The sequence below is a fragment of the Sebastes fasciatus genome, chromosome 1, assembly GCF_043250625.1.
Source record: "Sebastes fasciatus isolate fSebFas1 chromosome 1, fSebFas1.pri, whole genome shotgun sequence".
Taxonomy (NCBI): domain Eukaryota; kingdom Metazoa; phylum Chordata; class Actinopteri; order Perciformes; family Sebastidae; genus Sebastes; species Sebastes fasciatus.
In genome coordinates, this window is record NC_133795.1 from 18409345 (window position 1) to 18434865 (window position 25521).

General features: G+C 39.5%; 1 protein-coding gene across 3 annotated transcripts in view; it reads right to left on the reverse strand.

The window, feature by feature from the left end:
• Positions 1-2004: 2004 nt before the first annotated feature.
• The window catches only part of celsr2 (cadherin, EGF LAG seven-pass G-type receptor 2), a 77953-nt gene continuing 54436 nt past the window's right edge, over positions 2005-25521 (reverse strand). The window contains exons 6-34 of one of the 3 annotated variants that reach the window (XM_074635104.1): positions 22505-22662; positions 21941-22104; positions 21519-21644; positions 18532-18701; positions 17685-17864; positions 17480-17593; positions 16241-16397; positions 15808-15949; positions 15485-15605; positions 13504-13687; positions 13270-13371; positions 13036-13130; positions 12600-12809; positions 11808-11991; positions 10759-11077; positions 10264-10431; positions 10048-10171; positions 9746-9946; positions 9475-9649; positions 9164-9276; positions 8792-8874; positions 8020-8146; positions 7817-7927; positions 7278-7408; positions 7099-7184; positions 6846-7010; positions 6334-6549; positions 4210-4462; positions 2005-2413 (exon numbers count right to left, since the gene is read on the reverse strand). In XM_074635104.1, coding sequence (XP_074491205.1) covers positions 2407-2413; positions 4210-4462; positions 6334-6549; positions 6846-7010; positions 7099-7184; positions 7278-7408; positions 7817-7927; positions 8020-8146; positions 8792-8874; positions 9164-9276; positions 9475-9649; positions 9746-9946; positions 10048-10171; positions 10264-10431; positions 10759-11077; positions 11808-11991; positions 12600-12809; positions 13036-13130; positions 13270-13371; positions 13504-13687; positions 15485-15605; positions 15808-15949; positions 16241-16397; positions 17480-17593; positions 17685-17864; positions 18532-18701; positions 21519-21644; positions 21941-22104; positions 22505-22662 — 4386 coding nt within the window. In that variant the 3' untranslated portion in view covers positions 2005-2406. The other 2 variants (XM_074635095.1, XM_074635088.1) reach the window with 2 other exon arrangements.

Genomic DNA, 25521 nt, shown 5'->3' on the forward strand with positions numbered 1-25521 from the left:
TTCGTGTCTCGGCTTGCTGTAGTTGAATTTCATCCTTTGCATTCGCATTGATACCTCTGATTTGGGACTCTCCTCAAGAATATTGGTGATTAAAATCATATTTTAGGGTTAGGCAGCTAAGCTTCAGATGCTTCAGTGACAAGTCTTCAGTCCTTGGTTACAAGTACCCTCTAAACTGAACAGATCTTGAAGCATAAAGATGAGCTCAAGCGGATTTTGTTACCTTTAGACTAGGGCTGCACAACTTATCAAAATTTTAACCAAATCGCAATATGGCCTTCTGTAATTTTCAAATCGCAGTAGGAACAATATTTATTAAAGGCGAAATGTGTCAAAATACCAGTTTAAATTAAATATTGTCATGCTGCAGAGATGTCCTCGCCTACACATCGTATTCTACAGACTTTAGATAACATCTTTGTTTGGTACAGATCCTCACAAAAATCACACCATAATCATTTTAATGTTTTTCAAAGAAAATGAGAATATTATGTAAAAATTATCATTCCCTCCAATATCGCAAATCATATCGCAATTGTCAAAATCAGTCGAAATAATCGTAATTAGATATTTTCTCTGTTCAGAAAACTGTTCAGCCCTACTTCAGATCCAGGCAGCTGTTTCCCTGTTTCCAGTCTTCATGCTAAGCTAGGCTGACTGCTGGCTTCATATTTAACGTTACCATAAGAGATGAGAGTGGTATTAATCTTCTCATCTAATCTCCGCCAGAAGGCAAATAAGTGTATTTCTCAAAATGTCAAACTTTTGCTTTAACCATCAGCTGTGAAACGACAAAAGTGAAATTAATGTAAATGTACGTGGATATAAACAGGCTGTGTTTTTTGATCATTTAAGTTTGTAATCTGTTCCCTTTTTATAGCAAATATCTGATTATTCCACTTGTACAGTGGAACGATGTACCTTGATATCCACAAATACAGTAGCACTAATGCAAAATATATCACCCAGGGAAAAAAACAAGCTTATTAGACTTGGCACTTATTAAAAAAAAATTGAGGGAAGATGGAAATGGTAGAAAACAGTTTAATCAGTAAAAACAGGAAGTGGCAGAGTAAAAGAGACAGATCTCTGATGTGATACCAGAGTTGATATGATTGACCTGGTAGTGTTGTTTCTTATGGCATGACATCTATACATTAAATTCATATGGTTGGTAAAATGGCATCCACAAATATCACATCAATTTGACTGAAAGTAGTAACTAAGATAAAAGATATTTCCTCCCGAGGATCAAGAGGGATTCCTAAAAACAGGTTCTGAGTGTTGGAAGGACGTTTTACATATTTACTTTACATTTAAAGATATGTCCTCGATTCATTTACAGTTCACTCTGTACAGTAAAAATGGATTACAGCTCAAATAGTATTACAGCACAATTTCGCATTATTTTACAAATGACAAAAGCTCCGTAGCTAATCTATAAAATACAGCGGTTTAGTCACTGAACTCGAATGAATGCGTTCATCCCTCCAGATAAAACGATGAAAAAGTGAGAGCGCTTTTAGCGTCCATAAAAAATGTGCTCTCTGTGATTTACAAAAAAAAAAAGATGTATCAAAAGTCCTTTAAGTCCTTTTTAGGTCTGCACATGCAGGTTTAGCCCCTCTAGGGCTGAGAAGGCCGTCAGTCTGTGCAGCTGTAAACAGCTGTTGCCTCTGGAAACATCTTTCATTACTGAGAAATAGCTTATAGGGAGCATCCATTAACAGGCAGAGACTTTTTTCCTCCTTGTTTTCAAGTTCAGAAAACCACCAAGAGCCTGCACTCGACCGTGCTGTGCCTCTTGGTGTAACGTAACTCGATAACCTGAGTCTGAACTCCTCAGACAAACTCAGACTGGCACAAACACCGACAGCTCCGACAGTAACATAAGCAGGCAAACCAGGAAGACGTCACAAAGTAGTTAATGCATGAAAAAGGAATTTCCCTGAATGTTTGCTAGTCTACGACCAAATGACCCCAACCCCCCCCCCCCCCCCCCCAAAAAACATGACCTCTTTATTGTTCCACAGTCTTCAAAACAACATATATATCCTAGAACGAAAAAATAAAATAAAAGAATCAACCGCCAACAAATCTGGGCGGTAAAAAAAAGTGCATTGCTTCAAGTATGTAAACAAAATTATTTCTTTAAAGGGAGAGTGAGACTCGTTCTGTCAGTGTGCGTGAGCCCGGGCCAGTGCAGTGACTCCTGAGGTTTGGCACACATGTATGAACTCACACGCGCACACACGCACACACACACACGCACACACATACACACTCACTCCTTCAGAGGATCACGATGACGAGGGGGAATTCCTTCTTTTTCCACTTTGTTTCGTTTTTATTAAGGAGAAGTCCGCTGCTCCCTGTTTGCAGTCAGTGTTGAGGAGGAAGGAGGCTCTATGACCTGCAAAGACACACCCCTCCGTCAGCGCGGTCACATGGTGGTGTTGCAGTGGCTGCTTGGAAAACGGGGTGGTGCATGGAGGAGGAGGAGGAGGAGGAGGACGACATGGAGAAGGAGGTGGGTGGATTCAGGATGGATGGATGGAGAGGAATGTGTGACGGATGCAGCACGACACGAGAAAAAAAACACAGAAAAGAAAAAAAAAGAATAAACTTGTGAGGCAATGACACACTTGAACACACACACAAACACACACACACTGTGAGAGGGGTGACAGATGCTAAAATGATGCACCAATCTGATCCTGATTTGTTTTGAATGAGGATCAGAGCTTTATGGGATAAAATTAAAGAATAAAAATCTATGGTTTTTGGAAAGAGAGAAGGGGCAAAGAAGGTTGATTAGTAAACTACAATTTATATTTTTATTGTTAATAAGACCTGCTGTATTTCAAGAATTGAGCATTTTAAAGCAGCTTTGATTTAAATACAGTATGTATGCCTTTAACCCCCTGAGACCGGCGATCCCGACTGACTTTACTGTCTTTCAGAGGCTGTAGCATGTTTAGTTTTAGAGGTGGAGTAAAGGTGCAAATGTCATGGTGGCTTAAATAACGCTCCAAACTTAGGCTAAATTTTGGCGAGGAAAAACTGTCATGGCAATTTTTAAAGGGGTCCCTTGACCTCTGACCTCAAGATATGTGAATGAAAATTGGTTCTATGGGTACCCACAAATCTCCCCTTTACAGACACGCCCACTTTATGATAATCACATGCAGTTATTTGAATGCAGTATAAATGTGTTATTTTTGCCTATTCTAAAATTATGTTTGAATATTTCTGCCTACTTGGGTCCATAAACAGTCTTGAATATACATAAATTGGGTATCACTGTAAAGCTGAGACTCTTGTGGATCCAATGAGACCAACTGTATTCATGTGTGATGATGTTAGTCCACATAGTAGACATTTCATTGTAGTGAGACCATTTTTGTAAACTTGACCTCACTGTATAAAATGACCTGTGGTGACCTCTAGGATAATCACAGCCTCATGAAACTTTACAAACACAAACTAAAGACCTAGAGCATTCAGAGGATGGATGGCTTTCCTAGCTAGATTGACAATAAGGGGGTTTCTGAGCAGTTTCCACAACAGAAGTGCTCGCCATCCAATTCCTGAAAAATTCAATTCTTGCAGAAATCTCCTAATGTCAAAAGTTTTTGAAACCAAATCACAGCATGTTTTTTTTTATGGTGTTCCTCAAAGTCTTGGGGTCTTAATGTGGTATTTTGGAGGGATTATTGATCATTTTGATTAAATTCATGCTCTATTATATCTCATAAATTGCTGCAGCAATTTTGGGGTTGATACCAACAGTTACACAGATTTGGTGCTACATTGAACCATTGTTTACCACTTGAGAATTGATAAAATACATTTAGATTCACTGTTTTGGGTCCAGTTAAACCAAAGCGTCATTAAAACTGTTTAGGATCCCACCACACTGACGTTCACGCTGTGGGTAACAACAGGATGGGTGCTGTCTTCTTAACGTTTAAGATAATCAGGTGGAAATGAGACAGACTACAAACAATGAAAACAATCACTGAGGACGACGTCACAAATCGTAGTTTGACGCAGACAGTAAGACGACACACTGAATGAGTTAGGCGACACTGGACACGCTGACAGGTAGAAAACAACACTTGTTTCTTTTTTTACTACTGGTGTCTGATATTGATTTTTTTTTATCTCTCTTTGGCTATTTAGGTCTTGGCCTGTGTTAATACTCACTCTGATCCTGACGAGTCGCCGTCCACCGTCCCCGCCTTGATGCTCATGGCGACACCGTTCAGCTGATCTGGCAGGCCGGATTTAGGCAGGCCGGATTTAGGCAGGCCGGATTTAGCCGGGCCGGCTCGACAGTCACTTGAGGAGGATCCCTGCGGAGACGCCGTGCCGGGTGTGTGTTCACAAAGTTCATTGTGGATGCGGTGGAGACCATTCCTCTCTACAATAGGAGAGAGTTGCTTCTTCTTTAGGATCCCTGCATAGGATAAAAACAAGATGTGATGATGCAGTGCTAGACGGGGAAAAAAAACATTAATAATAATTTAGAATATTAGTTTTAAAATTATATAATATAGTGGGATAATTTTGTTTGCAGTTTCACTACAATTAATTTTTTATGACTATAGCTTTTTTATGACTTTTGTAATGACCTTCATGATATACTCTGGCTTTTTTGACATTTTTAATTCCATTTTTTTCTGACGTGTCATTTTATGACAAATGTTTGACTTTTTATGATATACTATACTCTGACCTTTTTTTTTTTTTTTTTTACTTTTTTTAAATTACCTACTATACTATGACTTTTTTCGAGATATTATACTATGTCTTTTTATATTTTTCGACATACTATAGAATGTTTTTTTTTCATTACATTTTTTGACATACTATACAGACTTTTTCTTTTTTTAAATTTTTGCCTTTTTTAACTATGACCTTTTTTCAACATACTAAACTATGACTTTTTTTCATGAAATTTTTCGACACACTATAATGTTTTTTTCCCATGAAATTTTTTCGACATACTATACTATGACTTTTTTTTTTTTTTTAAATACTATACTATGAATGTTTTTATATTTTTGACATACTATACTATGACTTCTTTTCAACACATTATACTGACTTTTTTTTATTTTTTCCGACATACTATACAATTACTTTTTTATTTTTTACACATACTATACTATGACTTTTTTTTCGACATATTTCACTATGACTTTTTTTTTTTTTACACATACTATACTATCATTTTTTTTCGACATATTTTACCATATCTTTTTATATTTTTTCGACATACTACACTATGACTTTTTTATCACTTTATCACTTTTTATAATTTTTTCGATATACAATACTATGACTTATTTTTCTTCGACATACTATACTATGACTTTTTTTTTTTTTTTGACATTCGATACTATGACTTTTTTTCGACATACTATACTATAATTTTTTTCAACATACTATAACTTTTTTTTTTTTAAATTTTGACGTACTATACTATGAGCTTTTTCTAAATACTAAACAATGAGTTTTTTTTATATTTTTTCGACATTTCTATGACGTTTTTCATTTTTTGGACATATTATACTGTGACTTTTTTTAGACATATATACTATGATTTTTTTGGACATACTACACTGACTTTTTTATGACATGTTATACTGAGATTTTTTAATTTTTTTGATATACTATGACTTTTTTTAATTTTTTCGACAGATTATATTATGACTTTTTTCAACATACTATAGTATTACAATTTTTTTTATTTTTTTTTCAACATACTACACTGACTGTTTTTTGTGAAATCTTTCTTTTTTTGAGATATTATACTATGACTTTTCATATTTTTTTGACATACTATACTATGAATTTTTTTTTATTTGTTCGACATACTATACTTTGAATGTTTTAATTTTTTCGACATACTTTACTATGAATTTTTATTTTTGACATACTATACTGTGACATTTATTAAGACATTTTTCATGATTTACTATACTATGACTTATATTTTTTATGACATACTATACTGACTTTTTATGACATTTTTATGACATACTACACTGACTTTTTTATGATTTTGTTATGAAATTCTATGACTTTTTATCTCTTTTTACTACATACAATACTATTTTTTTCTTTTCATTTTGTATGACATACTCGTCTCATTCTTTTGAAATGGTACAAAGATACTTAATTCATTTAAATTTCTCAAAAAAGTTGAATTGTGAATGGTGGTGACATTTTCTCAACAAAATGTAAAAAAACAAACAAATTAAGTTCAATTAAATTAAGTAATGTTCAAACTCCTGCAGGTGTTAGTATTGGGCTGGACTTTACCTTTGTGAGGGTGGGCGTAGATGTTTGGCAGACTGGGTAGCAGCACCGTCATGGCATCCTGTGTCCGGTCATTGGTTAACGTCCGGGTGTCGAGGGCGAGACTCGGCTCTAGATTGGACAGAGTGTCTTGCTTCATCCTGTCTGTACCTGTGAGCTCGCTGTCATCCAGTGCTGCAGCGTAATCTCCAGGCCAGTACATCTTACTCAAACTGTTGTCTGAAAAACAGAAACAAAGAATTAGTGAAATGTAGGAAAAATACATGTAACTCAGTTATTATGACATACTAAATCCTAACAGTTTTACTAGGATTAACCTAAAGAGATGGTTGAGATGGGTTTACTCTCCACTAGTGTGTTAATGAACATATGTGGCAATAAAATCTATCATTCTTCCTGGTTTCTGTCTTTCTGTCTGGTCTTTGAGGATTTTAGAAATACCTTCAGAACAGCAGTAAGTGTTGATAATACATGAGAGGCACAAAGTGGAGCTTGGTTCGGATGAGCTTCTGTACCGTTTGGTTGTGGTCTCTTGGCCCCATTAGACGCCATGTTTTCCCAGCATTCCTCTGGCGGGAGTGGCCCTTCCTCGTCCTCGCTGTCAGAGGAGTGTGTGGAAGCGTAGGAGCCGCTCTGGTCGTCTTCTAGAGACAGGTCGCTGTCCGAGTCGCTGTCACGATCTGCACACAGACAGAGAGGAGAGGTTGATAAAGTCGTACCGATCATTGCAGTTAAACTAAACGAGAGATTCTGAATGAGAGTAAATACCATCCGGGTGTTCTTTAGTTTCATGGAAGAGCGACGCATGGTCATTCAGAGCGATGTGCGCCTGACTGTTACTCAACCCATCGTCCCTGAAAAGACACAAGAAGTCAGTTTACTGCTGCTCCCGTCACTGTCGAGTAATGCAGCACATGAACCTTTATTCTTATGTGACGTTTTGTTACCGGAGGACAAACGGCACGTAGCTCTGCTGGCTCTTGCCGCTCTGCATGGTGCCGTTCAGAGAAACACTGGAGTCTCCGAAGGGAAGGTGGTACAACCTGCCGTCCATGTAGTTTGTGTTGCATTTGTAGCCCTGAAAATAAAAAGATGAAAGGAAAAATTAGTGTTTTAAGAATTTAAAAAAATACTAAATGAATAGGCATTGTGTTGAGCTGTTGATAATAACATACACTCTGACTACAATGCTTGAAGGAAAAGATTGGTGTTATTTTATATTTTCTTATTGTCAACAAATTCCATGAAAACACCAAATCAATAGTGCAAGTCCCTCCCTCAAAAACTGTCCGACTTCCCAAGCCTGTCTGTGACTCTCAGCATACCAAAGAAAGACCATAATAATTAGATTTTGTTTTGTTTTTTAAGCAAACAAACACCTAATTGTGAAATCCCTAATCAGTACTTTGAAAACCATCTCGCGGAATTCATGTGGTTTAAATCCCCCTCCTGAGAAAAACTCAAGAGTTCGTGGCGAGGGACTCACCGAGGCCTTGGATTTGATCATATGATCCGGGCGCTTGCGGCTGCAGCAATATTTCATGGCATTCCTCGCTTCCTTATTGAAGACAATGCGGAAGAAGAAAACAAAGGGACCCTGTGGTTGGACGACAGAAAAGGGAAGAGGGTCAGGAAAAATCAACAGAAATCAACCATTAAGACGTTTTCAGGAGGAAATAGAGGGCTCACCTGCACACAGTTGAACCCAGCGAACAGGTAGTGGAAGATGATCATGTCGCTGTTGACAGAGAGGAGCGCCAGGAAACACGTGACTGAAACCAGGAGGAGAACGCAACCTGCGGTCTTCAGGCCTGAGCTGCAGAATCACATGAGAAGTTAGTGAGGAGGAGCTGTCAGGATGATTTCTACGCATTCATTGACCTGAAGATGGATCTTTCTGATAAGTCAACATCAGGGGTGTATTAAAATCAGACGGAGAAACAAAGCAGCACATTGTCTCGTGAAGAGCTGTGATCACGAACATGAACAGGACTAAAAGTCCAAAACCCAAATGTATTTGATTTACTATTATATATGAAAAAGAGAAGCAGCCTCCAGAAGCTGGAACTTGAGAATATGCTGTATTTTTTTCACTATTTTTGCTTGGAAAATGACTGAAACGATTATTTTATTATCAAAATATAATACAATAGTTGCTGATTTATCAATTAATCAATTCAAGTCTTGTTTATTAACGTTGGCTTGTCTGTAATGTCGACCAGTCAGTCCAACAGGGAGAGATAATTTAGTTATTTTTAGGGCGGATCAAAGGAAAGGTTTGATCTGATGTTATTATTTACGTTACGTGTTGTCTCCAGTTTTACTGGTTTGATTGGAAAGTTGGCAATTTCAGGCTGGAAATTTCCAACCACTAAACAAAGCCTAAATAAAAGAACGTCAGAAAAATGACTTTGAGCATGTAAACAGAGTTTATATTTGATGAAAACGTTAAGACACTCACACACGGGGCTCTTTCTTCTCAATGCTGTGGTGTTTCAGTGAGCAGGAGGCTCTGGACGACAGGATGTACAGGAAGACGTTCATCTGTGGACACGATATCAAACTGATTCAGTATTTACAACATGGCAGGAGTTAGTGAGAGTGAACGTCAAATTAATCTTTCTGTCAGAATGTTTTCTAACAGCTGAGTGAACAGTGACGGGTTTGTTCACTGTAATAACATCTCTAGTGAAGCTCAGATAAGATCGTCATGAGTCAGCATGTTGGAGTGTGGTTAAAAATGTGAGCCAAACAAAGTAGATGCATACTGCTGTTGTCATGTGCATAAATAATGATACAACGGCCTCGATCTCAGGGATCTGCAGGGACTCACCGACACCACCAAGGCGATGGGTCCGGCAAAGCTCCAGATGAGAGTGTCGTACATCGACAGCCAACAGAAGTCTGGGTTCCCGTAGCCTTCGGGGTCCAGGCCCACCGCCAGACCTGCAGACAAACCCAGAGCGACAGACGGTAGCATCAGACAACAAAAGTAAATTTTTATAACTGGTATGACAGTGATGAGAATCAAGTTGTGGCCTTTTAGAGATTTAAATACTACAAGATACAAATTGGATGAGGAAACGTTACAGGCTTCTCCGCTGTACAGCAGGTACATGTTTGTGATATTATGAAGGTTCAGACCTGTAATGAAGGCCGGCACTCCCCAGCCAATCAGGTAGTAGAATCTCATGGGTCCATAGTTGATGTCTCGCACTTCGCTGATCATGCGGTAGACGTGCAGCCCCTCCAGGAAGAGCCAGGAGAAAGTGCAGAGGTAGAAGAAGTGCAGCAGGATGGCGATGACGGTGCACACAAACTGCAGAGAGAAGAAGAGGGAGACACACAGAGACGTTAAGAAACGAGAGGAAACATTATAAATGAAGTCAAATAGATGGAGAACAGAACTGATTACCGGGTTGTCTGCCTGGTTGATGCCCAGGATGAAGATGAGCTCGGAGAGGAAGAGAGCTACACCTCCATTGTTGATTATACTCGTCTTGTTGCACTGCATGGCTCTCAGACAGAGGAGGAAGATGGTGGTGAGGAAGAGGAAGCCCATCGTCACTCCCACTGTACTCCACGTCAGGATTTTGATTGGCAGAATCTCTCCGTTCTGACGAAAAACACCACGATTGGAAGAGAAACGTTTGAGTTAGAGAACAGAATAATGAAATCTGTGGTTTTAGTGAAGTTAAAAGTTTTCATGTCGCTCACCTCTCTCCTGGAGATGTCCATGAGCACAGCGAAGCTGGTCATGTGATAACACTGACAACTGATGTGGGTGTTGTTTCTGAAAACCACCTCGCAGCCCTTTGCTGACCAGCCGCCGTGTCCGGAACTGACATGAAACACAAACACCAGAAGACGATGTGAGAATGACACAACTTCATGTTTCAACTTCATTAGCTCTGTGCGTGTTGTTGTACTCACAGGATGGTGTGGTTCCAGAAGACACAGATGGGTTTGGAGCGCTCCTCGGTGGCGACCAGGCGGAACTGCACAGTGATGGGTTTGTCAAGCGTGTGCTGCAGCAGCTCGTCGTTGTCATGGATGGTGATGCTGACCACCGGTGTGTTGATGACCGGACGTTTTGGCACCCTGAAGACGAGTGACAAAAATCACATGATTAAAGGTTTGAACAGTTTTAATTATGTAACTCTAGAAGGTGAAAATGAACTTTATCATGTGTCTGCTTTAAAATCAAAAACTTAAAAGTTGAGATCAGCTATGCAGTGTCTGATATACTGTAACTTTTGGCTTGTCAGGACAATTTATTTTGGATGACAGATATTCAATTTAAACAAAGCTCTACCAGCCAAATTTGATGGGATAAGAAATATTGATTTAATGTGACCAAAGTGGATATTCACAGATTTTTAAGACAATGAATAAAAGTCTGTCTATTTCTGTACTATCATTCCTTACCGCAGACTTCTCTTGTCCGGATCGTAGCTCTCTGGTAACAGCGCGGCCAGGCTGTGGAAGATGATCACACTGGCGATGGCGTCCTGCTGGTTGTCCTCAGGGTGGCGTCTCTTCCTGTTGGCCGAGCGGTTCCTCAGAGTGGACTCTGGGAAGACGTCCAGGTGTCTGTGGCCCTTAGTGTCCACAGCTGGTTGGAAGACCGAATCGGGCAGCGTGACGGCCGTCTCCAGGTCCGCAGGACGAGGGCCCCTCAGGGACTGGTACCGAGGGAGTTTGGCTCCGGCAAAATTCATCTTCTTCAGACGATCCACAGAGATGACTGAGGAGAAAAAACACACACTTGGAGATTTCAAATCTGATATGAGTCCAAAAAAATATCAGATTCAGCCTTAACAAAATGACCATGTCACTACAGCGCTGACAGGAGGAACGCTCTTACTGTTTCTAGATTAATGTTGTAACATTTCATGTTTTTATAACACTTTTAGAGCTGAAATGATTAGGCAGTTAATTGATTAGTCGATTGACTATTTTAATAATGATTTCAGTCAATCATAGCCGACTTCTCAAATGTAAAGATTTATAACTTTTCTTTGTCTTTTGTGATAAACTTTAGAATATCTTTGGGATTTGGACTATTGAAAATTATATTTAGGAAAATATGACAATTTTCTGTAATTTTTTTTTACCAAATGTTTAATCAATTAATTGAGAAATAATCATAATGAAAATAACCAGTTAATCAATAAATAACAATAAAAATCAATAAATAAATTTAATCTCATGTTTTAATTTATGTAAAGAAGGAAACGTAATAGGATAATAATATTCTTACTATTTTTACTATGAAAATATGTTATTTTATTTGTTTTAGGAGCCCAGATTTGTTCTGTTTTTCTGTTCTTTAATGACTTTAATAATGTTATCTTAATAATAAAAACGTTTTACAACATTACCAAACAGCATATGCACGTAGTGAATTGTACTTCTGCTTAACATATGGAGCTTTAATATTGTCAGCATGTCACATCTTGTGGTAAAACGCTCACCTATGTGTGGTGTGACGATGGTGAAAGGGCTGAGGTAGGTCTTCCTCATGTTCCGTGCCAGTGTGTTTGCGTATTCCTCGTAGTGGCGCAGCAGCGCCGCAGTGCCGCCCTCCGAGTGCTGGATCAGCTCCCAGTGCGTCCTTGTGTCTGGAGACAGGATGGCGCTGCCCACACGGACCAGATTCTGTGAGAAAACAGCAAGAGTTCAGTGTGACAGGATGTCACAGTGGAGGGTGAAAGCAAGTGTGATATATTCCCTGCAGATAGAGCAGGAAAGGCTGAGAAGTCCTGTTTTTACACCAATTTTGTTTACTGCAAAACCTGCAACAAATGAAGCTTATGCGTAAATTCAGTCAGGAAGTCTAGGGTGCAATCTCATTCATTCGGGGTCTCTCTCTCATGGGCTATTACTATGTCAGCTGATTATGGGCCTCTCTTTTCAGTGACCAATCAGATCTTGCCATATCTCCCTAAACCAATCACATTGTTGCTGTCAAAAGTTTAAAACCGTTCTCCTCTGTGCTGTTTTCAGTGTCAGTATCAGCACAAACTGATGCGACCCTCCACCACCCCATCACCTCCAGATTCATCACATCAGAGCAATCCTGATCACTTCCCCCTTACTATATCACATTGGGTCTAAATCGCCAAAGACTGTTACTATTCATAAATTTGTGCACTTTGTAATAAATCACCATTAAATACATACAAGTCTCTCCTGATTGAATCTATAGTTGTTATTTAGTTTCATGGTGTGTTCCCAGGAGAGATGTACAGTGTGTGGTAGTTCACCTCGGTGAAGTGGACGTCCTGTGTAGCTGTGAGGTTGAAGCCCTGCTGGCTGCTCTCGTGTTGCAGCAGACTCTGTGTGAGCCGATACGCTACTTTCACATCGCTGCCGTAGTACTTCTCCGTGTGCAAGGTGGCGTTGGCCAACATTGCTGCCGTCTGCTGAACGTGTCCGGAGTCCAGGAGCGATGCGTTACGGGAAAACTTTTCAGACTGGAGAAAGGAAAGGACAACGATTTAGTAACTTATTGGTGCTTCTTTAGTAAAACATATTTTCAACCAGACTGACATATCTCAACAATGCTATAAAAAAACATGATGACTGTCCACAAATGTCTTGTTTCAATCATCTTCTGCCTCCACACCTTTACGAATGAGGATGTTATTGTGACAATTGCACAGCTAATTTTAAAAACTGACAGAAAGACGAGCTACACACCAGGGCTTTCAGTTTGCTGAAGGTAACAGAGGTGCAGTTGAAGAGATTGGGAGGCAGCCAGCCCTTGTGCTCATCACAGTGGCGGATCGCAGTGCCTGAGAAGAATGAGAGAGAGAGAGAGTTATCACGTGAGAGGTGAGGAAGAGACTGCAGCTGACAGAGACCTTGAGGCTAGTTTCACATATTGCCATTATTATATGGTAATTTGATGAGCTGCCTGAAAAGCCATCATACCGAGAGTTCCCTTGGGACAGTGAACTGCTGCAGGGAGACCAAACTTAGTCCTGGGCCACCAGATCCCAGCCTCGATGGCCTGAGGGCAGCTGTCATAGATTACTGAGAGAGATGGAGCAGGAAGGAGAGGATGGAGATGATGAGGATAAAAATGGAAAATGATTTAGTATATTTGTAGCTATAATGAAGCAGGGATTATAAATCAAGCATTGCAGTAATCTGATGTATTCTGACCTTCGCAGCCATTAGGAGAAACCTCAGCGAAGGGGTTGTCACAGTGGTCACACTGGCGTCCGATGACGCCGGGTTTACACTGACACTGGCCGCTCTCTCGGTCACACGCTCTGGAGAAAGAGCCGACCGGGTAGCAGTCGCACAGCAGGCAGGTGTCGCTGCCTTCAGGGCGGTAGTGGTTGTCCTGGAAACGAGATTGGAGAGAGGAAGTTGCTGATTAACTTTTTTTTTTTTTTAAATCAATTTTTCAACAGCAGCCTCTTTCATTTTCACACATCACCACATATTTCCACCACAGTGCTGCGACAAGCTGCAGCTGCTTGTTCAAAAACATCTGGACGAGTGTCTCAATTATGTCCTCCATCTACGCTTTCCTAGTCAGACTCGAGCTGTGTCCCAATGCCATACTGCATACAGACTCTGACCAGGTGTAGTGTACAGGGACAACCAAGGTTATCATAGTTTTGAATTTTCAATTAGTTTTTATTTTATTTTAGTTTTGAGTTTTCGATTTCATTTTAGTTTAGATTTAGTTAGTTTTCAGAGTGTGTTTGCTGGTTTTAGTTTAGTTTAAGTTTTTCAGAAAGGTTTCATTTTAGTTATTATATATCTAGTTTTACAGTCGTTTTAGTTTGTTTTTGTTAGGGCCAGGTATAATGTCTCAGACGTACCTGTATGTAGCTACATACATACAAAATACATAGTTGGAGAATTGTGTATTAACGGCCATAATGTATATTGTTTATTCTTCGTGCTGTCCGATGTGAAGCAATTGCGACATAGATACATCTGCTGGAAGGTTAGTACGTTTCATTTCTGTGGTTCAATGTCACGAAAGTTGACAGAAATTCATGCCATGTCTCCTTTTTTGATATATTGTAGCAAAAAAAATAATAATTAACGTTCATTTTTATTTTATTTTCATTAGTTTTTAACCATAAAATACAGTTTTAGTTTTTCTTAAAGGATTTATTTTTAATTTAGTTACTGCTTATTTTCATTTTAGATTTAGTTTTAACAACCCTGGTGAGAACATTGAGTTTATTCCACTTTCAAATATATTTATATCCTAAGAGATAATATAATACGTTGTAAAAGAGTTCATACCGTTTAGGCAGGAGATTACTTTTACAACAATGAAAGTCAGCGTATGTGTCATCGCTTACAGACTGGCTTAGGTTTGTTATAGCTAAGTCTGTGGTGATAACAAAGCTTTTTTTTTTGGAGAGATTTTTCAAGCATTTTATTGATAGGACAGTGGATAGAGTGTTGGAAAGGGGGAGAGAGAGAGGAATGACATGCGGAAAGGACCACAGGCCGGATTCGAACCCGGATCCACCGCTGCTAGGACACAGCCTTGGCAATACATGGGCGCTCGCTCTACCGACTGAGCTAACCAGCCGCCCTAACAAAGCTTTTAAGGAACTTTATTTAATTTAACTAAATAAAATTTGAATAAATACAAAAAAACAAAAAATAAACAAAATAAAGAAAAGGAAACGCCTGAAGAAAGGATTGACCTGATGAACAATATTTACGTAATGGACAGAATTCACTTGTAACTTGGAAACCCAGGAGAATACATCTGTTGATAACTGCACAAATTATTATTTACATTTCATCCTTGAGACTAAATATGTATCATAATTTAACATACCTAGTGTATGCACGGTGTGATATTTTAGTTAATTATCTATGTATAATCCCCCAACCTGTCTTGTTTTACCAGGTCTTCATGTTCATTTTATGTTGTAATGTTCATTTTTCTCTTAGTACAACACAGCACTGTACATTGATTTCTTGTTTACTGTGAACAGAGTATACTGTGACACTTATTGTGTGGCACCTACAGTGTGTTATTAGGATGTTGTAAGGAACTGAGTCACAGCTTCAGACGTTCATTTCTAACACTATGCACCCTCACACGTGTCTAGTTTGTTACAGAGTGATGAATCAAAGCTGCAGGTCGGCACACGCTCACCTTGCACCGACACTCTCCGCTCGTCTTGTTGCAGTCGGAGTCGAAGCCCTTGTCTGTCTGACAGTTACAGGGGCCGCAGGTCTTGTGACCCCACCAGCCTCTGGGACACGGCAAGTCGGTCCTGTGGACACAACACATTATCAATTTACCCGCAGAGTAATAAACACACAACACAGGAAGAACCACCATCAACACACACACACACACACACACACACACACACACACACACACACACACACACACACACACACACACACACACACACACACACACACACACACACACACACACACAGTTTCATATAAATGTGGAAAACTGTACTTTTTCTCGCAGTAATGGCCGAAGTAGTTGCTGGGACAGTCACAGGTGTAACCTCGAGAGGAGCTCGGCTTCCTGGTGCATTTTGACTCGTGCTCACAGGGGTTTAATGAGCAGACATCAGTGCAGTCGTTGCCATAGTAGCCTGTAACACAACAATGAAACAAAGGAAAATAATTACTGTGTTCTCACAACGTGGGTATTGTCAGTAAACTGTGGTAAGCTGCAGGGATAAAAAGAAAGGATTATGTATAAAAGGATAACTGTGACTCTTTCCTTAGTGTTGCTTTACCATATGTTTAATGGAATATCAAGCATTTTAATTGAGCATTTAGAGACATCATTTTATATAGGTTGAAATAATCATTACAGGACGTTAGCCCTGCGAAATGTTAGGATCATGGTTTTAGGTTTCTTAGCATGTGAGCAGACTGACCGGCGAGGCAGGTGCAGGAGTAGCTGTCCCAGTCGTCGCTGCAGTAGCTGCTGACGGGACAGGGGCTGGAGCTGCAGGGGTCGGGCACGCTGCAGCCCGGCTCCACGTTCACCTTCCTCGCCTGGGACAGACTCAGAGCCCCGCCCACGCGCAGACCCTGCAGGCAAACAAACACATGTACAGTACGTATCCACGGCAACACAACACAATTATGCGTTTGCAAGCAACAATTAGATGCTCAAAATAATTCGCAAATTACAATTTGGTGAAACAGGATCCTGGAATGTGCTGGAAACACAAAGGTCGCTGTTTTAGGTGTGTCAGAAAAACACTTTGAGGTGCCCGTCTGTGCTACAGTATTAGCAGATGTTTACCTGCACTCCATCATAAGCTGAAGGAGTTACAACATTTTTTTCAAACACTGCTGAGTGAGCATGATTTTCATTTGAAACGGCAAGTAAAAAGGGTTAAAAGCAGCTAAAATCTGGTTGAAAGTGATTTAAATTAGTAATTTTTGTATTTACAGGTTTCAACAGATTTGTAATAGCCATATTTAACATGTGGTTTATTTGACCTTGAGATATAGTCATTGAAATGTTGTTAAAACAACATGTATATGTAATCAAAACATCTAATTGATAACACTTTATAATAACCATCATTTATAAATCGTAAATTGATAGTTAATCAGTCTTAGTTAATAGTTATTTTACAAAAAATATATATAATTAATAATGTTTACTAATTAATAGTAATGCTATAATTTATGTTATTTTAATATATTATGTTATTTTTTATATATATATATAAACCATCTATAAAAAATATTTGGATGGCCATTATAAAGTTGTAACTGATGATTATAATACCTTGTTAAATGGTTAATAAATACTTTGTAAAGCATCTATAAACATTATTTAGATAGATAGTTAATAGTTTGTTAATGGTTAATATTTGGTTTCTGGTCCATCTATCTATGCAAAGTTTATAGATATTTTACAAACGATTTCTTAAAAGTTTACAAATCATTTGGTATTCAGTTAAATAACTATTAACTCAGTTTCATTTAAGTTCAATTTACCATTTATAAATGACGGTTATTATAAAGTGTTACCAGTCAGCAAAACACTAAAACCAACGCTTTCTAGATGAGTTGCTCACTGAGATACTTTGGATATCTGCTTTTAGACATGATCACATATGCTGATGATATGAATGGAGTCTACAGAAGGGACGGACCTGTATACAGCCTCGGAAGCCATGCTGAACTTTCCCATCAGGCTTTGCCACACCACCAACGCTCACAGCCTTCAGCTTGGACTCTTGCAGCTTCCCGTCCACCTCCATACTGGCCTGAAAAGGTGCATGACACAAACTTTATGGCTACAAAGCTAAAATAATTTAATTCACGGTGATTTACAGTGAATAGGATGCAACAACTCACCAGGTAGAGCCCCTGATCTAAAGACAGCACTGCTTTGTGGTGGCTCGTTGCTCCCCCCAAACTGCTGATATCCAGCTGCAAATGATGCCAGTCCCCGTCGTTCACCAGCACCTCCTCCACGCGGGAGAGTGTTGAGTCTTCTCCTCTGTGCAGCCCCATCATCACACTCCCGCCGCGCAGCTACAAAGGCACGGAGAGAGCCGGGGAAAGAGTAGAAACAGCAGGAGGGAGATTGAACCGATGTTCAATAAGAGAGGAGAGAAAAGACCACCAAGAATCAGCACTGCAGCACATGATGAACAGAAACAGAGAGCTCTGACTGTCAAAGTTCAAAACCTTGAATTGCTGCACATCACAGGTGTGCAGGGCTGGAAATAGATTATCAGACTGTTATGTAACATCAAAGAGGCGTTGGTCTAGACAAGCAGCCAAACACAGATGATGCTACAATGAGCGTCTGATCATTTGGGTTTTTGTCTCTCTGATATTCAGTGACATGCTGCGACTCAGATGGCCAACAGGTGGAGCCTCAATCCTAAAATGTTTTATCTTTTGGAAACTTCAGGTGAGGACAGCAGTCATGCTCTCACTAGACCTCACAACCATAAAACATATGAAATATTTGTTCACTCTCTGTAACAGAATTCAGGTTATTGCTCTTTGCTGATCAGATGTAGTGACCATCAAGAAGAAATAACCTAGAAATCCTACAAAAATGGTTCTTCTCTTCTAATTAAAGTTCCTCCTGGAGGATGAACTGACATTGCAGTGCATTGCAACATTTCGCTGAGTGTAAAATGGTCTGTGGAGAGAAATAATGTATGATGTAACTATCTGCTGCTCTCACCTGCAGTGTGAGGTTGTGCTGCTGGCCGGCGGAGATGTGCAGCAGCGTAGCGCCGGCCTGACGTGTGCGGAACATGAGCTCTACATGCCAGGGGACGGAGGCCGCCGTCGCTGCCATGTTGTTCCACTGCAACAGACTGTTACCCAGGAAACGCTGCGGGCTGGACATCACTAGAGTAAAAACAAAAAAAAGCAGATAAAATGTAAGGAGGGAGTCGGAAGTTGGAAGAAGTGATGAAGATAAATGAGGAGAGTTTCACAGTGAGTCATCAACCAGCAAGTCCAGCGTGTTCTCTGATCACATCCAAGTTATCAAAGTTAAAATACTCTCACTCTCAGTTTACTTTAGTAATCTGCCATCTTTCTGTGGGTGTCTGAAATCAAATTAGGCTTTACATGCCAACACCTGTACTGGGAATTCAGGGGACTAGGATACAAGAACATTGAGGTAAAAAAAATGTGTTTTCTTCTTGTTTGTTGAATGTTTGAGCTTCACTGTGCAGAATGATACGTGCACCGTTTGACACTAGAAGACTGTTTTCACATTTATCTGCAGAAGGGGGAAAGTTTCTCTGTGACCACCTTAAATCTGAGTTTAAGACAAGGAGATATCAACAGGATTTATGACATCACAACTACTCTGGAGACCAATCATGGTCCAGTATGCAACTTACACAAGTGAGACACACAAACCTCCGGTGCAAATACACTGAGAATGAACTTTCCAGATGTTTAACATTTGAACCAGAACATATTCGCGTATTCATGGATTCTGGACTTTTCAATGAGGCAGAAGTTGTGGATGATATTTAAAGACTTATTAACGAGGGAATTGAACTTTTTCATGGAAAAAACATATCAGACATAAATTATTATTCAAAGCAGAGTATTTGTGTCTTAAAACGTGTCTGGAGGGCATCTTTAAAAACCCCAATGACTCTAAATCTTTTAGAGTATGTAATGAAATTTTAATTTCAAATCATCTCAAATATGGATATATATGTGTGTAGTTTGTGATCAGAAGGAAGTTCTGGTGTTTGTGCACTCGTGCTTCGACTCTGAGAAGCTTTCCGGCTCTTTCACACATGGAAAACAAAGTGACAGGAAAGGACACTCTGCCTGATGTGAAACCGTTTCCCTCTCATTACGCTGTCTCTGGACAAAGTGAAGAAAAGCACCTGATCGAAATGATCGATTAGTGATGGCGAATAAACCTGATGTCCTGTGGCTGTCAGAGCGGGCTAGTGAGAGGAGTGAGATGCAAAGAGAGAAACTGCAGTGCAATTTCACAAAAAAAGTAAAAACAAAAAGTTTTAAATTAAACCATTAACCCTTCCTGATTAATTGTACTGTGTAAATTAATGGTGGAGTTTAACCACAGCTAGTTTCCTCCTGTATACATGTGGCCAAAAGATCAATATTTATGGTGGTACATTTTACATACACACATCATTTAAAGCTGCAACTAACGATTATTCTCGTTACTGATTTTGTTTACCTAATGTCAGAAAATAATGAAAAATTCCCATCACAATTTCACAAAGTTGAAAGTGACAGAATCAAATTGCTTGTTATGCAAAAATTTAATATATTGAGATTACTATCAAGTAAGACCCAAAAGAAAAGCAGGAAATCTTCATATTTGAGAAGCTGGATCCACTGATTTTTATTTTTTTGGCATCTTGCTTTGGATTATTAAAATAGTTGCTAGTTAATTTTCTGTTGATCCACTAATCAATTATTATTTCAGCTCTATACTAACAATTAATCAAAATTTTTATCAAAATCGCAATATGGCCTTCTGCAATCTTCAAATCGCAGGAGGCGAAATATTTGTTAAAGGCAAAATGTGTCAAAATAACATTTTAAATTACATTTTGTTGTGCTGCAAAGACGTCTCGGCCAACACCTCACATTCTACAGACTTAAGAAAACATCTGTGTTTCACACCAAAAAAAAATCACACCATAATCACTTTCATATGTTTTTCAATGAAAATGATGTAAAAATGATCATTCCTACTAATATCAAAAATCCTATCGCAATGGCAATATCAATCAAAATAATCACCATTAGATATTTGTTCTTAAATCGTTCAGCCCTACTCTACACCATTACATACCTGCGCACATACATGCATAAACAACTGCCTTTGAGTGTTGATGATTGCACAGGACTGTTGATTATAATATATTCAAGTAATCAAACCTCATTAAATCTCCTTCAGTAACATGTGAACAAGCTGCATTAAGTCCCACTTCTACACTCCCATCCCCACCTTTTCCTCAGACACTCTATGCAACACACCTGTCCAATATCTGAATATCCATCTCTACTATCTTTTCTATCTGATCTACATGATGAAACGCTCACTGAAATAGATCTGTTTTTACTCATTCTACTTCAAGTACAAGAGGTGTGCTGTTTTGGGTTTCTTCCTCTTCCTCTGTCTCCTCTCAAATGACTGTAAACCATAAATCAGCGCAGATAACAGCTGCAGCGGATCAGGTGGAACAAAACCAGACACTGGAGAACACCAAGACAGAAACATAAGCAGTGTACCGTATGTTTTCAAATGACAAAAAGCAATTAGACTTTAACGGTTCAACATCTTCTAAACAGGATACAATTCAACCTCAAGCAGCTTGATACTGATTCTATCATAAATCAGGCATTAAAACTACTGCAGTGTAATCACTAGCTTTTTATGACAGGTCAGGTGTTCCCAAAAAGCTGTGATGCCTTATTTGAAACTCTAATAACGGCACTGCACACAGTTGCACCTGTTATTTTTTAAAATGGAAATGCAGCTGTTTCTGCATTAGTGAGTCTCTGTTACTGTTTCCACTCTGCGTCTTTTTTTGACCTGATGGATGGCAGCTTCATACTCAATGACAAGTTGACTCTCGGGGTCACAAAGACGGAGGACTGTTTCGGGTCAGACAAATACGTGTCAGGTCTCATCTGCACTTTTTCTACTTGACTCACCTCTTTCGCAGTTTTGTCCTCCAAATCCGAGCAGACAATCGCAACTGAAAGAGCCCCACAGGTTCACACAGGTCCCTCCGTTCAGACACGGGTTGTTGTTGCAGAAGTGTCTTTTGGCGGAGCATCCTGGGAGGGCGAGAAAATAAGAGGTTGATTCACCCGTTTGATCTGTCCCACCTCATTATTTCATCAAAGCAGCAAAGAGTCAGAGGGTAATAAACTATTCATAGCAGGTACAATGATCATTTCCCACTGACTCTACTTCCCCTCTGTGCTCATTATAGTCTTTGTTATTTACTTTTCTCGTCTCTCTCACTTGGCTGGTCCAACAATAAAACATTGTTTGAGTGCAGAGCAGTCACAGGTTTAAGAGATGAAGTAAAGGATAATCTTTGGGTGCCAAACAGCAGGTCAAAACCTACCTGGCAGAGTGCCGTTGTTGGCGATGAAGCTGGCCATGTCTACGTGCTGGTTGTCGATACGCAGGTTCTTCATGCAGCCCACAAACTCCCGGTTGCGAACAGGAAAGTCCTCTGGGAGTTTGGGGACCCCTCCGAGGAGCAGGGGGCCGGTCAGGTCTAATGATCTGAAAACATAAAACCCGTTAACGCACCCAGAGTTTTTTGTCCTGCTTTACATCATCAACACTAATGGGGGTGGTGGGGCGCATGAAAAATTAATCACAGAGATAGTTTTGCAGTGTTATTTTCCCCCCTGGAGATGAAAACAGAAAAAAAGGGTAAACATCCCAATAAAGGAAAAAAAGCAAAGCTTCGCCAACACCCTGGAGATGTGGAGCTTCATTTCAAAACAAGTTTACGCTCTCTCTTAATGAGCAAAGAAAGTAATCAATTAAATTACTGAAGTCAATACAGAAGTAATGAGAAAGATGTGAGGCATAAGGTTATTTATGAATTTCCTGTTATCTTCCACACAGTGATAAAAGAAATGATAATTCTGCTGATGTAATTTCTGTGTGGACTCACTTTTTGGATCCTGATTGGCTGCCCTGAGCGGAGCAGGTGTAGTTTCCGATCATGTGACCGAACCGGAGGGCCACGGAGGCGTCGCAGTTGTCCACCGTCACTACAATGACCTTCTGGTCCGAGGGGCCCTGCGGCAGGCCGGCCGGGTTTAGGATCGGCTGTTGAGCGAGACACAAACTCATGAATATCAAGATAAATTGCCGAGCGCCTTCCTTATGTTTCTGGGGAGGCGTGGGTCAAAACAATGAGGATTAAGAACGCATGACGCCTGTGTTACGCACACTGAAGTCTTTGTGTACACTTTCTAGGACTTTCTAATGTTGGTTATGTTTTAGATGGACAGAAGAGAAAAGTTATTATCCTCCTATAGTATCATATTCATTTGAGAATTCACAGGTTTGTCAGCGTGAAGATCACGCAACACTTTAAAAAAAGAAAAACTGCCGTGCTGCTATTTTTAAGATGCCGAAGTATTTTTGTCACCTTGCAATTAAAAATAGGACTCAGAAATAGGTTGTTGTGAAAATGTCTCATTATTGTGCTGCATGTAATTCAGGATTAATCCATAAAGCAGTGCAGCAGAAACTTCTGGGGAATCTCAGCCGGTGCTAAACTGCACGTAGCTTTATGAGCCAGATTAAAAACTGGAGCTTTGAAACTGGGAAACAAAAAAGGCAAATAAATGATCTTTTAGCATCACACTCGGTTCAATCCCCGTTCAGCTTAACTTGCTGTTGCTGAGCATTTTTAATAATTCATATCATAACAGCTAGAACTAAAAGGCAGAGGCTGGCAGGCACACACACACACACACACACACACAGGAGGTGAGCTTGCTCTCTGCAGGACATCATCCCCGTCGACAAAGGATCTTCTTCATTGTCTGAGAAATCAATGGGGGGAGCAACAAAGGGAGGAGGGGTCTGCGGGGGAGAGAATGATGATCCTGTCAATAAAAGGTCGTGACCTCTTTTCAAAACGGCCAGTTTCTCCGAGGTCACGTAGAGCTCATGTTAACCCTAAATAAGTGTAGGTTCACGCTGGTGTCGCGAGCTGAGAGCGGCGGAGCAGTGACCGACTGCGCTGCCTGCAGGCGAGGACGGGCCGCTGAGCTGTCAGCTGGTCAGACAGGATTTAGCAGGAATTAGCTCGTCTCATGTGCAGAGATGATATGAAGAGTTGGCTCGTTGCTGAAGTCTTGAAAACACACATGAAGTGTCTGTTTTTATTGCCTGGCTGTTTAGTTCTACATGAAACTGAAATAGATCCCCCCCACTGTCTGCAGGAGCCTCAGAGATTATAATTTCCCCGATAGCTCGTCTGATCCTTTCATTTAAAAGCTCATTAAAAACAACACCCAGCTAGAAATATGCCGTCGATTTCATTGGCTGGTGAAACATTTTTAGCAGCTCTATCAGAGGAAATTTATCAAGACAAAACACATCGAGCAATACAGTAATGACAAATGTAATTTTAGCCTGAGGCACTGCTACAGTTAATATTCTCTCACATGATTTACTCATTGAGCAGATCAGATTAAATCTCTTTGAGCCTCCAATAACATGACTTCATAACTGAGAGGCTGCAGTCAGTTACATTCCTGCTCTCACTTCATGTCTCGTGATCACATGAGTGTGATGAGTGTTACTGATGTGAGTGAGATTAGACCAATAATAACCCTAAACTATCTGGCTGTATGTTACCACAACAGCTCACCTGACTCATGTTATCATTCTTGGTGAAACAGGAATATCAGTTCATTGTGCTGCGGTTGTGTCTACTCTCAAATATGTGAGACGTAGAATAGAAGGATAGAATAAAACTTTATTGTCCACCAGAGAAACAAAAAAAACATGTAATCTAGAGAATAAATACGGAACCAAACACCATGAAGTGTAAAACAAAGCACACTAGTAACATGACTAAGAGTATCCAGCAGTGATACTCAACCTACGGCCCATGGGCCAGATCTGGCCCGCAATAAGGTGCTGAGTAGCACGCCGACCATTTTATAATTCATAATGAAAATAAATTGATTCATAATGGGAATAGTTTTTTGTACTTAAGTGCATGTAAATAAGGCTAATAGAGCTTGTTTATCAAAAAAGGTGCCAGGAGAAAATCCCCGACAGAAGCATAGACTGTGTTTATGAATCATTCCAACATTTGAGTGATTTGATTGTTAATGTTGTTTAAACTCTTTCAAATAAAAACAAAGCATTTAAACTAAAATTCAGTTGCAGCTATTAAATGCAGTAGAATATCTAGTTTATTTGTCATATAGGCCTAGTGTCAATCCTTACGCCGAGTTAATTTAGTTCATTTGAAAATAGAGAATTTCAAAGAAGGATAAGTTACGGGCCTTTTAATGTTTATTCATTTTATTTGATAAAATCTGATTATTTTCATTGTCTATTAATCTGTTGATTATTTTCTTGATTAATCGATTAGTTGTTTGGTCTATAAAATGTCAGAAAATGGTGGAAAATGTCAATCAGTGTTTCCCGAAGCCCAAGATGACATCCTCAAATGTCTTGTTTTGTCCACAACTCAAAGGTATTCAGTTTACTGTCATAGAGGAGTAAAGAAACCAGAAAATATTTACATTTAAGAAGCTGGAATCAGAGAATTTTTACTTTGTTTTCTTAACAAAATACTCAAACCGGTTATCAAAATAGTTGGTGGCTAATTTAACAGTTCACAACTAATCGATTAATCGTTGCAGCTCTAAATAAAATACATAAAAACTTAAACCATTAAAACATTAAATAGAATACAGTGGATTGTGATTTGTAGCTCAGTAAAAATTAGTTATAAAAATGCAGATTTCATTTGGAACAGAAGAATCAGGCGTCTTACAACGCCTCCCAGAGTTCAGACTGAGAAAATACAGGAGAAGAACTATCAAGATGTTCGTGGATTTATTATTATCATTATTTTGGTGGCCATGAAATTAAATTACGCTAACCAGTTCACTCCTCAGTCTGCAGTTCAGGTGACTGAACCAGGAAGTCAAG